We start from the raw sequence: 15,406 nt of genomic DNA, 5'->3' as shown, positions 1-15,406 counted from the left end.
CCTCTCCAGTCCTGATGAAGGGTCTCTGCCCAAAACATCGACTGTTTATTCATTTCCATTGGTGTTGCCTGACCAGCTGATTTCCTGCATCATTTTGTGTGTGCAGAATCTCCAGTGTTCCCTGTATTATGTTGGGGAGTCAGGATTCTGTGCTCCAACATCTGCACTGGGGTTTGCTGTTTGTAGCAAACTCTTTGTTACTTCAGTTTAGACATTTTGACCAGGCATTTGAAATACTGACATGAATTAACATGTTGTTTAGCCAAGGATGGGTGGAGTGCAATGTTACCATATAAGGAAGCAAGTCACATGGTCAGGACCCAAGCAATAAAACTAAAACTGCTGGCTAGTTGAGCTGAGTCACAGCACTACACACATGGTGTAAAATGCCGACTAACTTCACTGTTTTACCAGTGGATGATGAAGGAACCTCAGAAAAGGGAACAAGTGTTGCTGTGGAGAACGACCCAGGAGAATTGTCTGCTGGTGAGTGTGAACAAGTTCTAGAGAGAAGTATGTGGCTAAATGCTCTCACTAAACAATGGAGAAGCAGGTTGCAACAGGCAGGTGATAGGTCCTCCCACTTAGCTAACTTGAGCAGCAGGAATTTTATCTCTTCACAGACAGCTAGGCAAGAATGTTTTAAATAGTAATAATGCTGATTTGTTGTTATTAAGCAGGAAAACTACAGTCCTATTTTGAAGGGGGTTTTATGGAAACAGAATCCATACGTTACCTGTTAACTTTCTACACTGTCTAGATTTACTGTTTGTTGTCTTTGGCAAACTGTGAAGAGTAACCCAAGTAATTAATATACTTATTGATGCCATGCTTGTCGACAAATCTTTATTCTGTTCTTGAAAGCAGTTTGTTCCCTTAAAGATCAAAAGTCCAGTTAATCTTATCCAAATACCTGGAAAGTGACGGAGTCACATTCCACAGTTTGAAGATAGTGTCGGAATGATATAAACAAATTTATAAAAAGGAGTTCCAAGTTAATGTTCGAAGCCACATAGCTATACATTATAACAATTGTGTGTTTATCTGCAGCATTTTTCTTGATTCCAGTTCTGTTTTCAAAAAAAAAAGACACCACTCTTGTGTCTTTTGTTGGCTGAGCAGCTGAAAGTGTATAAGGTTACAGACTTAATTCAAATTAATGGACAGAGGGCCTGGCTTCAGAGCTTGAGCAGCGTCTTTATCAGTGCATGCTTTTCCTAAGGGTTCCCGAGAAGGTCAGAAAGCTGGGGAAAACATTTCATATTTGAAGAAAGGGTGGAGTGAGTGGAAAGTAAAGAGAAAGGAGAATGCAAAGGAATGCTAGCATTTGTAGGCTTGTTGATATGGTCTTTGACAAAGAAGGAAAAGTATTTTCAAGTGTCTGATGAAATAAAAGACAAAATATTCACGAAACAGCATGACTTTAGGGTTGGTACTGTTGAAAAGAAGCAATTGTGTGCATAAGGCAGAGCAGCTCTTGAGCATTCAGTGTAGTGCCTTGAGTATTACGATTGGAAATATGAACGGTGAAAATTTTGACAACAGCTTGAAGTACAATGTTGAGATGTGCTTGAGTATTGGATGTTAAGGAATGATCTGACTGGAAATTTGAAATTTGCACTTATTTCCTCTTATTGGAAATCTAGAACATGGCTTGATTTTAAAAATAAGCCACTTCACCATTTTGTTAAATAATAAGCAATTTTCACACCAAGGGTTTGAGAAATGTGAAGATTCTCAAGGTAGTGCAAGACAGTGAATTTTTTTTTTCAAAATTGAGGCCTGTTGAAAAGGTGTTTCAAGAGAAGGCAGATAAACAAAACACATGAAAAATGAACCATAATATGATTGAGTGAACAAACTCAGATTTGAGTGGCTTAATGCCCTCAAAAATGAAAAGTTAATGAAGTGTGATTGGTTTATAGTAAGTAGCATTGCATAATAAAGTATTGAGCTTCCATCTGGCTGCTTGCAAATGAAAATTAATGGAACTTTGCGGAAAGGTATCCAAAGCATTATCCTAATAAGGGACTTCAATTTTGCTACTAGAATTACCAAGATACAAGAGGCAGAAATGGAATTATTTTTGTTTTTGCCTTTTGCACCTCATGTTGGAACAAAGTTATGTGCATGGACCTTCCCAAATGAGTATCTGTTACTCCATTAGAATTCAGTGCACATTTTTTAGCATGACCCCTGGTAAAAATAAGTGACATTGACACCCCATGTATACAGACTGTCTTTCCAAATTAGCTCTGGGGTTCAAAATTTCTATTAAAGGTGTATGATTTGGGCACTTGATGGTGGTCTTGAAGAGTACTCCGATCAAGCAGAAAAATATATTTTTATGTTTCACGTAGGGACAATCATATTCTGGTTTTCTTCAAATGAGCAAGCATATAGTCCAGACAGAAATGAATAATGCTTCCCATTCACACTGTATCTTTGACTAGATGGAGATACAATAGATTTGCCATCAAAATTACTTCCATTAATCTTTACCATAGCTTCTGCCTCTCAAATGAGACATTAAGTTGAGGTCCCTCCATTATCTCAGTTTATTGTTGGTCTGGTTGATTTATAAGTTTAAAAACTGCTTCTAATATCCTAATTAGTTTAATGTTAATCCCTTAACTAGCTACCCTAAATGCAAACTACATGTTTTTCTCTTTGTTGGTTGTGGAAGCTTGTTTAGCACAAATTACCTGCTATAATTAAATAACAGAAGCAATTAATATTAAAGCAATACTTTTAATGTTTCATGATTACTTATGAATGTGTTGCAATAGATAAAGGAAAGTTGTTTCATTTGTAATGTAGCTGATTGACCTTTGGAAAACAGATACGTAGTTGTTTTTGGGTTAAAATTCTGAAGAGATAGAATGGTTGTATATAATGTTTTGTTATAATTGAAACAAACCAAGTTTCTCTTGTTAAGAAGAAGGTATTGACTGAAAAATACGAGAACATGTTAAGAGAATTAGAAGAGAAGTTCAAAGGGGCATATGCTTACTAGGACCTATACTACTTGTACCTTACCACGTTGCATTTTGCAATTATGTGTAAATCTATTACCTTCCACAGTATCATTTTTACCACATCGTTTTGTTTCCAGCCAAAATTAAATTTAATTGGTTGAATTCTATTTTAACCAATTAAATTAACAGTTCTGGTTGTTATCATAATCAACAGAGTATCAGTAATTTAGTGTTAGACATGCATATTGGCCTTTTTTTATATAAAAAAACTGGGATGCCTGAGGCACTTTCCAGAGTGTAATCAAACAAATCTTAAGAGGTGTTCACATGAGATCTTAGGTAGGTAAGTACACAAAGATTGCATGCAACTAAGTTCAGTTGTGGGCAGTGCCTTCAGAGGGAGGGGCAATAGAAAGAAAACAACAAAGTTGAGAAAATCTGCTGATGCTGGAAAACCAAACCACTTACACAAAATGCTGAAGGAACTCTGCAGGAAAGCAGCATCTATGGAAAAGAGTACAGTCAACATTTCTGACTGAGACTCCACATCAGGACCCTTCATCCTGAAGTGCGTTGGCCCGAAACTTTGATTGTTTACTCTTTTCACCCTGAGGGTGCAGGAGTTAGATAAGTGGATGACTGTCAGGGAAGGGATGGGAAGAGCTCAGATAGTTGAGAGCTCCCCTGTGACCATCCCCCCTCAGTAACCGTTATCTCGTTTTGGATGCTGTTGTGGGGGGCAACATGACAAAGGACAACAGGGCGATCAGGTCTCTGGCACTGAGCCAGGTTTCATGGTGCGGAAGGGAAAGAGAAAGATGAGGAATGCGGTAGTCATAGGGGTTCCGTAGTGAGGGGAGCAGACGAGGTTCTGTCAGCTCAATAGAGATACCCACATGGTGTGTTGCCTCCCATGTTCCAGGGTACGGGATGTCTCGGATCAGGTGCAGAGTATTCTGAAGGGAGAAGGTGAACAGCCAGAAGTCTTGGTACAAGTTGGTACCAATGACATAGGTAGAAAAAGGGAGGAGGTCCTGAAGAGAGAATTCAGGGAGTTGGGTAGGAAGCTGAAAAACAGGACCTCCAGGATAGTAACCTCAGGATTGCTGCCTGTGCCACGTGCTAATGAGCACAAGAATAGCATGATTGGGCATATTGATACATGGCTGAGAGACTGATGTAGAGGGCAGGGCTTCGGTTTCCTGGATCATTGGGGCATTTTCTGGGGGAGGTACGACCTGTACAAAAAAAAATGGGTTACACCTGAACCTAAAGGGGTCCAATATCCTGGTAGGCAGGTTTAATAGAGCTGTTAGGGAGGGTTTAAACTAATTTGGCAAGAGGATAGGAACTGGAGTGGTAGGGCTGCAGAAGGAGAAAACAGAAAAGTCAAAGATAGTGTGCAACAGATATGATAGAAAGAACAGGTCGGAGATGAGGCATAATCACAGCCAGAGGGATGAGTTACAGGGCAATAGAGGTGTGGTGCAGTAAAACAGAAAGCAACAAATAGTGTACTGAAAGCACGCAGCGTAAGGAATAAAATGGACGATCTTGAAATTCAGCTACAGATTGGCAAGTATGACATTGTGGCCATCTCTGAAACTTGGCTTAAGGATGGCTGCCATTGGGAGTTGAATGTCCAAGGATATATGGCGTATTGGAAAGATAGGTTAGTAGGCAGAGGGGATGGTGTGGCCCTGTGTATATAAAAAATAATAAATCATTAGAAAGGGATGACATAGGATCAGAAGGTGTAGAGTCTCTATGGGTTAAGTTAAGAAATGGCAAGGGTAAAAGGACCCTAATGGCAGTTGTATACAGAGCTCCAAACAGCAGCCGGGATGTGGATTACAAATTACAGCAGGAGATAGAAAAGGCGTGTCAGAAAGGCAATGTCATGATAATCGTTGGGAATTTAACATGAAAGTGGATTGGGAAAACTGGGCTAGTACTGGACCTCAAGAGAGGATAGGTTTTTAGAACAGCCTGTTGAGCCCACTAGGGTGCACTGAATTGGGTGTTATGCAATGATCTGGAGGTGATAAGAGAGCTTGAGGTTAAGAAACCCTTAAGGAACAGTGATCACAATATGATCGAGTTCACTTGGAAATTTGAGAAAGAGAAACTAAATTCCAATGTGTCAGTATTTCAGTGGAATAAAGGAAATTACAATGGCATGAGAGGGGAACTGGCCAAGGTTGACTGGAAAGGGACATTAGCAGGAAGGACAGCAGAGCAGCAATGGATGGAGTTTCTGCAAAAAATGAGGGAAATGCAGGACAGGTATATTCCAAATAAGAAGAAATTTTCAAAGGGAAAAGACACTGCCGTGACTGACAAGTGAAGTCAGAGCCAAAGTAAAAACAAAAGAGAGGGCATACAAGGAATCCAAAGCTAGTGGGAAGTTAGAGCATTGGGAAGCTTTTAAAAACATGTAGAAGGAAACTAAGAAGATCATTAGGAAGGAGAAGATGAATTATGAAAGGAAGCTGGCGACTAATAGCAAAGAAGATACTAAAAGCTTTTTTAAGTATATAAAGGGTAAAAGAGAGTTGAGGGTAGATAAAGGATCGATAGAAAATGACACTGGAGATATTGTAATGAGAGACGCAGAGATGGCAGAGGAATTGAATGCGTATTTTGCATCAGTCTTCACAGTGGAAGACAGCTGCAGTATATCAGATATTCAAGAGTATCAGGGAAATGAAGTATGTGCAGTGAAAATTTACGACTGAGAAGGTGCTCAGGAAGCTTAATGGCCTGAGGGTGGATAAATCTGGACCTGATGAAATGCACCCTCTGGTTCTGAAGGAAGTAGCTGAAGAGTTTGCAGAGGCATTAACAATAATCTTTCAAGAATCGATAGATTCTGGCATTGTACCGGATAAGTGCAAAATTGCAAATGTTACTCCACTATTTAAGAAGGGTAGGAGACAGCAGAAAAGAAACTATAGTCATGTTAGCCTGACATCAGTGGTTGGGATGTTGTTGGAATCAATTGTTAGGGATGAGATTACGGAGTAGCTGGAGGCATCTGACAGGATAGGCCAAAAGCAGCATGATTTCCTGAAAGGAAAATCCTGCCTGACTGACCTGCAATTTTTTTTTTGAGGAAATTACAAGCAGGGTGGACAAAGCAGATGCAGTGGATGTGGTGTATTTGGATTTTCAGAAGGCCTTTGACAAGGTGACACTCATGAGGCTGCTCAGCATGATAACAGCCCATGGAATTACCGGGAAGTTACCAGCATGGGTGGAGCATTGGCTGATCGGCAGAAAGCAAAGAGTGGGAAACAAAGGGATCCTATTCTGGCTGGCTGCTGGTTACCACTGGAGTTCCAGAGGGGTTGGTGTTAGGACCGCTGCTTTTTATGATGTATGTCAATGATTTGGACGATGGGATTAATGGATTTGTGGCTCAATTTGCTGATGATACAAAGATAGGTGGAAGAGTGGGTAGTGTTGAGGAAACAGGGAGCCTACAGCGAGACTTAGATAGTTTAGGGGAATGGACAAAGAAGTGGCAAATGAAATACAATGTTGGAAAGTGTATGGTCATCCACTGGTGGAAGAAATAAGTGGGCAGACTATTATTTAGATGGGGAGAGAATTCAAAATGCAGAGATGCAAAGGGACTTGGGAGTCCTTGTTCAGGATACCCTAAAGGTTAACCTCCAGGTTGAGTCAGTGGTGAAGGCGAAAGCAATGTTGGCATTCATTTCTAGAAGTATAGAATATAAGAGCAGGGATGTGATGGTGAGGATCTGTAAGGCGTTCATGAGACCACACTTGGAGTATGGTGTGCAATTTTGTGCTCCTTATTTTAGGAAGTATATACTGACGTTAGAGAGGGTTCAGAGAGGATTCACGAGAATGATTCCAGGAATTAAAGGGTTACCATATGAGGTTACAGTCTGGCAGCTCTTGGGCTGTATTCCCTGGAGTTCAGGAGAATGAGGCAGGATCTCATAGAAACATTCCAAATGTTAAAAGGCCTGAAGAGATTAGATATGCCAAAGTTAATTCCCAAGGTAGAGGAGTCCAGGACAAGAGGGCATGACTTCAGGATTGAAGGACGCCCATTTAGAACAGAGATGTGGAGGCAAAGGGCGGTAAATCTGTGGAATTTGTTGTCACAAGTGGCTCTGGAGGCCAAGTCATTGGGTGCATTTAAGGAAGAGATAGGTAGGTTCTTGATTAGCCAGGGCAACAAAGGGTATGTGGAGAAGGCAGGGGAGTGGGGATGATTGGAAGAATTGGATCAGCCCATGACTGAATGGTGGAGCAGACTCGATTGGCCAAATAGCCTACTTCTGCTCCTATATCTTATGGTCTTTTCCATAGATCTGCCATGGCTGTTGGCTTCCTCCTGGATTTTGTGTGTGCTAGTTGAATAGAAAGGAAGTGCTGTTATTGGAGAAACTGAGGACAATTAATTCAAGCTTACCAGTATTTAGGCATATTTATTGTTGCCATCTGGTCATTTTTCCTTCTTATTAAGGTGGTCTATTTTTGTTGAGTTAAGACCCTTAGTGACCAATTTGCTAACAGTTCAAAACTGAATCTTGTGTGTTTAGTTTTAAAGGGACTCATTAATGACTGAAAGATCTCAACCACTTTCTATATTAAGAAATTATAGGACAAGTGACTAATGGAGATTAGGTAGCTGACACTAATAGCACAATTAAAGGTGGCACTAGCAATGTCAGAAAGTGACTTATGTAAACTTTTAAAATGTTTGACTCAAGTTTGTGATTTCATGATTTCTTTCAGGAATGTGAGTGTTTCATTATTGGCACTCACATGCTAGACAGCTTGGAACAGAGACAAGGTCAAGATATAATCTCTCCTATTTTGTGAATGTGTAATATCCCAAGATATGATTATATTGAATAAGTTATTTCATGGCTTGCAATTGTTCCCTCAAATGTAGTTATTAATTTCAGTTATGTCTTTTGTTGGAGGAGGTGAGAATCATGTGCATACATTCCAAAACGTTCCAGCAACCTTACCATGCTTGCACTTAAGTTAAGTTGGAATATTAATTGGACAACATGCATTGTGGTGCCCAGACCTGCTGATTGTCCAGTCCAAGGAATGCTCCACAACTACCCAGAGAAATCTCTAAATTGTAAATGCAATATGTATATACATGCACTTTGGGGCAGTTGGTGTATGGAGTTTGGGTAATCCTAATTGGTGACTGGCAACTCAGAAGTGGCAGAGATCAATAGTTCCATTTAATATCAGAGAATGTATACAATATGTAACTTGAAATTCTTGTTCTTCACAGACATCCTCGAAAACAGAAGGGTACCCCAAAGAACGAGTGATAGAAAAAGCGTTAGAACCCCAGAGCCCCCCTACTCCCCACCCCCCACACACAAGTGGCAGCAAAGCAACAAACCTCCCCCATTTCAGTAAAAAGCATCAGCACACACCAAGCAAGCAACAGCAAAGCCCCCAAGGAAAAACCATGATATGCAGTACAACAAAAACTAATTATTCACTCATTAATTTGACTTGCCACTGGCTCTCTCTCTCTCTCTCTCCCTAATTAAGAGGCAGCAAGGTGTCACACAGAGAGGGAAAACTAACAAGACGAAACAAAACACTGGCTGATTACGATGTTGAAGTCTGCTGTTTTCCCCCCAAGTTGTACAATTCGAGAATCAGCAACAAACTCCCCCACCACCGAGAAAGAGGGAGAGGGGGATCAGAGTACAGAGGCTTCTGACAGCTGATTCATTGCTCACGATATTCTGTTCTGTCCCTCAATGCTTCATTCGGTGACACTGGCATAGAATCAGCTTCTCCCCAGGGCCGCAGAGCCTCAGCACCCTGAGGCCGCCCTCATCTTCTAGGCTGTGTCCTTGGGATATTGAAAAATGGCTGGTCAGTGGGGCCCCGGGAGCGGGAACCATCGCTGGAAAGAGTCGAAGTTTGAGCGTGTCTGTAGGTCAGGAACTTCAACAGAACCCCATCGATCTTGAAAAGGGAAAAAAGAAACGTTAAAGGTAGAAATTAAGCTCGACGAAACCGCTCTTTAGTTCCATTGTAGCTTGCCTCAGTACCTACCTCCATCTCAACACTATAAGCCTGGACTATTTCTGAGTTAGAAAGCTGTGATTGACTGTGTGATCTTGAACTCCATGAGCAACACAGTTGAGGTACTCCTGAAGTTATAGTTGAAGTTGTAGGAGGCCAGCGGACAAAGATTAAAACTGGTGTTTAGAGGAAAAGGAGTTTGTAAAATTTGCTTTTTTTTCCAGACTGGTGAGGTTTCAAAACTCCAGGGTTTCTGTAATCTGTGACTATTATTGGGATATTTACCATAAAATAAGAATGAAATTTCAGCTGAAAAGTGAGAGGAATTTCTCGACCGATACTAAGAAACCAGATATGTGTGCTTATCTACTTTTTTCCAGGTTAAACATTCCACAATTATTTACCCATAGCTCATTTTTCGTATGTGCCAATCCTACCTGTTATCCTGTTTGAGCCATTGAAACAGAATTCTTTTCTGAGAGCTTTTGACTTGATATTTACCAGTATAGGGTTAGGAGATATTGTGGGGCTTTCTTAGTCACTCTTGTGGTTACTTCTGTATGGATGATCAGAATTACAACAGCTGAAAGATGCAAATAAACAGGAGTCTTGTTTATGATTACCAGGAGGTTGCCATTGGTAGTAGAGATTTTTGTGAATCTGGTTAATTCCTGAGCCAGTTGGGTAGAGATACATTTGGTTTATTTCTGGGGCTTGGGGTGCACATTGTATGTACATGCACTGCTGGAGGCCTGAACGTTTGACCTCTCATGTATTACTGCTTCAACCCATTCCCCTCACCCTTCCCACTGCCATTAGTCACAAAAAAAACCATGATTCTAAACTGGGAGATGGTGGATAAATGCAATCCATTTACCAGGAGAGTCTGGAACAAGCCCAGATATCTAACCCTCTTAAGATCTATTTCCTTGATGTTTTTGTCAGATTTTTCTATACTCTTCTGGATTGCATGTTGAAATTGGCACAGTGGTCAGCACAGATGGCTTGGGCTGAAGGGCCTGTTCCCATGCTCTACTGTTTAATGTTATCTTGCTGGCAAGAGGAACTAGGAAATTACCTCTTGTACCATCGTCATGGAGTCATACTTTCTGTTCCTGCGGTCAAAGATACAGTAGTGGTATTGTTCTGGCCACTCATTGCAAGGCGAGGTCCAAGACAGCTTTGTGGGAAATGACTAAGGGGCAATTGTTGATCCTTGAACTTCCTGCTTCTCTTGGAATAATGCCATGAGTTCTGAAGGGCAGGGAGGCAACTTTAGTTTAACAAATCCAACAATAGCACCAGTGACGATATAGTTTGCATATTGTACTTACTGTACTGCAGTAGTTCATGAAAGCTGTTCACAACTGTAGTCTTGTCAAGACTATTTGTAGATGGATAATAAATGGTGGTTTTGCCAGCAATGCCCACATTCCAAAAATGTATAAAATCAATAGTGATGAATCTATACTATGTTGTTTTCTTTGGCTGCATAGAAGTGAATTCAAAATGAACAGAAATTGATTTCACCTTGAATGTTCTGAAATCCTATTGCATTTGATAGGTTCCTACACACCTTGTAAAAACCAATCGGCAACTGCTTGGGAGTTTGGGTGATCTTGTTTAAACACAAGCAGCCAAGGTAAAGTCAGAAAAGTATGCTAGCTTATTTTCCACCTCTAGTCGGTATAGAAAAGGCAATTCATTTGCAATATTTGCCAATACAAAAGGAAGCAAAATTGTGAATTTTAGAAGGACATTGGTAAGTTACTGATGGATTTTGTGGAAAAGAAGTGCCAGTAATAGAATATCAGCAACAAAATGAAAAAGAAAACTATAATAACCTTGATCTAAAAAATGTGGTTTAATATCTAACTTGTGAACAAGAGGAGAACCTTTCCTGGAGAGGATTAGTTGCATTGATGCAAAGACACATGTCACACTATTAACTTCTGATTTAAATCAAACATAAAATGCCCTTTTCTTTCAGGGTCCTAGTTTTTGCATTACGCTCCATAGTCAATTCGATTTTTTTTTCCTTTCCCAAATGCAAATGTTCCATCACTTAAGAACTTATTGTCTATTTAAGCAATTACATCTTGGGTTCAGGGGCCAAATTGTGCAGTGTTTGTTTATTTTAATGCTAGTGCTGGGTTAGACAGCAATATGAATAATTTTTTGGGAGTCAATCTGCAGACGAGGATGAGAGGGGGCACTCAGGTCAGTTTGCAGAGTTGGCTAAGCAGCATGGAAGATCTAATCTAGGTACTGGAGTTCTACTGCAATATTCACTGTGCCCATTTGGTAGCAAGGATGGGCAGAGGAGATCCAGTTCCTGCTTTTCCTAGTAAACCAGTGACTCCTGCTGGACATTGAACTGATTGTAGAAGCCGAGGATCACAGGATTAGACATTTTGTTTGCTTTACTGCCCCACTAAAGTATATAAATATTTTCTCCTGAGGTACTTTAGACTACAATACATCCTGGACATAGAACTGTACCCGAGAAAATCAGTTGTTTGTAAAAATGAGAAATGGGAAACTCTACAGTAAATCAAATCCATATAATGAGTTAACAAGAATTTGGGGATTTGACGCATCTATTAATTATATAAAGTAATATTTGATTAGCTGTCACACATGCCTCACTACTCCCTGTAATACACACTTTTATATCTAATATGAACAAATGATTCAATCTTCCACATGATTCTTTAAACCATTGATCTCTTGATTTGGATTAACATGTGACATATTAACCTTGTGCTTTTAAACTAGTTTGTATTTAAAATACCTTCAGTACTAGAGAGCTATTGTAGAATTTCCCATTCTCTAAATAAAATGCTTTTGCTACTTATCAATGATCAGAATTGCCATTTGTTATAATAGCCTAGAAATGCTGATAAACATTTGCTCCTGGTCTGACATTTCAACAAGAGGTTGAAAAAGATTGGGGATGCAAAGAGGGTTAATGCAGACCGGTCCTTAATCTCAAAATAAGAAGACTGGAGCTGGTGGTCACTGGACTTGTATTGTTTGTGTTGACGATGTCTTGTTTGAGCACGGATTCCTGGCACTTACTGACATATTTCTGGTGATATCCTGTGTGGCCTACTCTATATTCCATCACTGGATACTGACATGTCCATCTTTGCTGTCTACTCCTCCCCCAGATAACTGGAGAAAGTTTTTGCCACTTGAAGCCCTTCTTGAATATCTGCTCTTTTTTTGTGGTATAAACAAAATCATCAATTATTCCCCAAATTCTCCCCCTCCACTCACTCAATTTGCTTATAGCAGATGGTTTGTCCTTAGTTTGCACACTCCATGGAGGATTGACAGCCCTAGCCTTGCTCAAAGATGAATTAATACAAGTTGAATCCAATTTAATGTACAATCATCTGGCTCATTTGAGACGGTCAAGTTTCCTCAAGCCCATTTCTTTCTAATTATCTTTATATAGAATCTTGGGTAAGTGAGCTACAAGACATTGAGTCACCATGGTAGTTATGGACTTGATTTTCTGGTTGAAACATTATTCCTGATGGAAGATGACTGTAAAAAAAATTTGAAATTTTCAGTGGTTGGGAAGATGTTAGAGTCTATTATTTAGGATGCGGTTTCAGGGTACCTGGGGGCACATGATAAAGTAGGCCAAAGTCAGCATGGGGAAATCTTGCCTGACTAATCTGTTGGAATTATTTGAGGAAATAACAAGGCAGGATAGACAGAAGGAGTATCAATAGATGTTAGTTACTTGATTTTAAGAAGGCCTTTGATAAGGTGCTGCACATGAGGCTACTAAACAGGAAGCTACTAAATCGGTGTTGGGACCATTTCTTTTCACGTTATATGTCAATTATTTGGATGACAGAATTGATGGCTTCGTGGACAATACAAAGCTAGGTGGAGGAGTAGATAGTGTTAAGGTAGCAGAAAATGTGCAGAAGACTTGGACAGATTAGGAGAATAGGCAACGAAATGGCAGATGGAATACAGTGTTAGGAACTTTACAGTCATACCCTTTGGTAAAAGAAATAAGAACATAAGAAATAGGAGCAGGAGTAGGCCATTCAGCCCATTGAGCCTGTCCCGCCATTCAATAAGATCATGGCTGATCTGTCCGTAAACTCAACTCCATCTACCTGCCTTTTCCTCATAGCCCTTAATTCCCTTACTATGTAAAAACCTATCTAACTGTATCTTAAATATATTTAGTGAGGAAGCCTCAAATGCTTCCCTGGGCAGAGAATTCCACAGATTCACCACTCTCTTTGGGGGGGAGGGGGGAACAGTTTCTCCTCATCTCCATCCTAAATCTTCTCCCCTGAATCTTGAGGCAATGTCCCCTAGTTCTAGTCTCTCCTACCAATGGAAACAACTTTCCTACTTCTATCTTATCTATCCCTTTCAAAATTTTGTATGTTTCTATAAGATCCTCTCTCAACCTTCTGAACTCCAGAGAGTATGGTCTCAGGCGACTCAATCGCTCCTCATAGGTTAACCCCTTCATCCCTGGAATCAACCTGGTGAACCTCCTGCACTGCCTCCAAAGCTAGTATATCCTTCCTCAAGTATGGAGACCAGAACTGCACACAGGACTCCAGGTGCAGCCTCACCAGTACCCTCTGTAGTTGCAGCATGACCTCCCTGCTCTTGAATTCAATCCCTCTAGCAATGAAGGCCAACATTCTGTTTGCCGCCTTAATAACCTGTTGTACCTGAAAGCCAACATTTTGTGATTCATGAACAAGCACTCCCAGGTCCCTCTGCACAACAGCATGCTGCAATCTTTCACTATTTAAATAATAATCTGCTCTTCTATTCTTCCTTGCAAAGTGGATGATCTTGCATTTACCACTTAACCTATCCATATTCCTCTGCAGACTCTCCACATCCTCTGTACAATTTGCTTTTCCATTCAGTTTCGTGTCATCAGGCTACTTTCTAAATGGGGAGTAAATTCCAAAATCAGAAGTACAAAGGGATTCAGGAGTCCACGTGCAGGATTCCCTTAAGATTAACTTGCAGGCTGAGTCACTACTAAGGAAGGCAAATGCAGTGTTAACATTCATTTTGAGAGGACTAGAATACAAAAGCAAGGATGTAATGGCTTTATAAGGCATTGGTCAGACCGCGCTTGGAATATGGTGAGTAGGTTTGGGCCTCTTATCTGAGAAAGGATGTGTTAACATTGGGAGGATCAAAAGAAGGTTCACTAGAATAATCCTGGAAATTAATGGGTGAATGTATGAGGAGCGTTTGATAGTTATGTGTCTGTACGCACTGGAGTTCGGAAGAATGGGGGGGGGGTATCATTGAAACCTAACAAATATTGAAAGGCCTAGATAAAGTGGGTGTGGTGATAATGATTCCTTTGGAGAGTCTAGGACCAGATGGCATAGCCTCAGAATGGAGGAACATCCATTTAGAACTGAGATGAGGAGGAATTCCTTCAGCTAGAGGGTAGTGAATCTGGAATTCATTACACAGATGGCTGTCTATCAAGTCATTGGGTATATTTAAAGATGGGGCTTGATTAGTAAGGGTGTCAAAAGATTGAGGAGAATGGAGTTGAGAGAGATAAGACAACCATGATGGAATGGTGGAGTAGACTTAATGGACCCTCAAAAGAGCTTAATTTTGCTCCTATATCATATTGTCTGGTCTTACCACAAATAGTTAGATACAGACCATCCCCTGGTATTGAATGGGTTCAATTTATGCAGATGTTCATAAGTAGATTTTGGTTGTAAGTTGGAAAATACACGATGTACATTATGGTCACCATATCACCATAGTGTTATAAGAGACTGTAAAGTACATGACTGATAAAGAAGAGGAAAAGTAGAGAGAGAAGTTGGAAACTAGTTCTATCATTTGTAGGAACAAGCTATGTATGTACAGTGGACTTTAGAATTGAATAATATCGGGGTGTCTCTGAATTAGGTGTTTATAACTTGTATGCCTATCATGATTTTATACATGTTTTCAAAAATTGCCTCTCTGCATGTTGCATATTGGCAGGGCCCAAATTTAATTGCACTCTGAAGCTGATGATTCACTGCTTCCTTGAATTGGTATATTCCATGATTGCGCTATCATAATTGATTTTCTTTTAAACTAAGAAGTGCAGCTTATAAACAGTTTTAAACTAAGAAGTCTCAGTTTATCGTAAGGATAAGAAGTGGCAGTCTTTCAGGCCTATGGAGAAGCTGATTCTTTCTATGTAACTGTCAGTAATGTTTTGTAACTCCAGAAATTAATCAAAACAAAACACAGGAGCCAGGAGATAAGTGTCTACTTAGTTTCTTTCCTTTTAATAAAGCGCTCACATATGACGTGGTGGCGTAATACCATATGCCATTCACGTACTT

The 15,406-nt window shown here is 40.2% G+C and overlaps 1 protein-coding gene across 3 annotated transcripts in view; it reads left to right on the top strand.

Moving 5' to 3' along the window:
- The window catches only part of LOC134357948 (solute carrier family 12 member 7-like), a 265,931-nt gene that overhangs the window by 74,150 nt on the left and 176,375 nt on the right, over positions 1–15,406 (top strand). The window contains exon 1 of one of the 3 annotated variants that reach the window (XM_063069754.1): positions 334–486. The exons of the other annotated variants lie outside the window; for them this stretch is intronic. Coding sequence (XP_062925824.1) covers positions 387–486 — 100 coding nt within the window. The 5' untranslated portion in view covers positions 334–386. Of the gene's footprint in view, positions 1–333; positions 487–15,406 lie in introns of those variants that run through there. 3 annotated transcript variants of the gene reach the window in all.

Source organism: Mobula hypostoma, chromosome 17 (genome assembly GCF_963921235.1).
Source record: "Mobula hypostoma chromosome 17, sMobHyp1.1, whole genome shotgun sequence".
NCBI classification, from domain to species: domain Eukaryota; kingdom Metazoa; phylum Chordata; class Chondrichthyes; order Myliobatiformes; family Myliobatidae; genus Mobula; species Mobula hypostoma.
The sequence above is the reverse complement of the archived record's forward strand: the minus strand, read 5'-3'. Positions and strand labels throughout refer to the sequence as shown.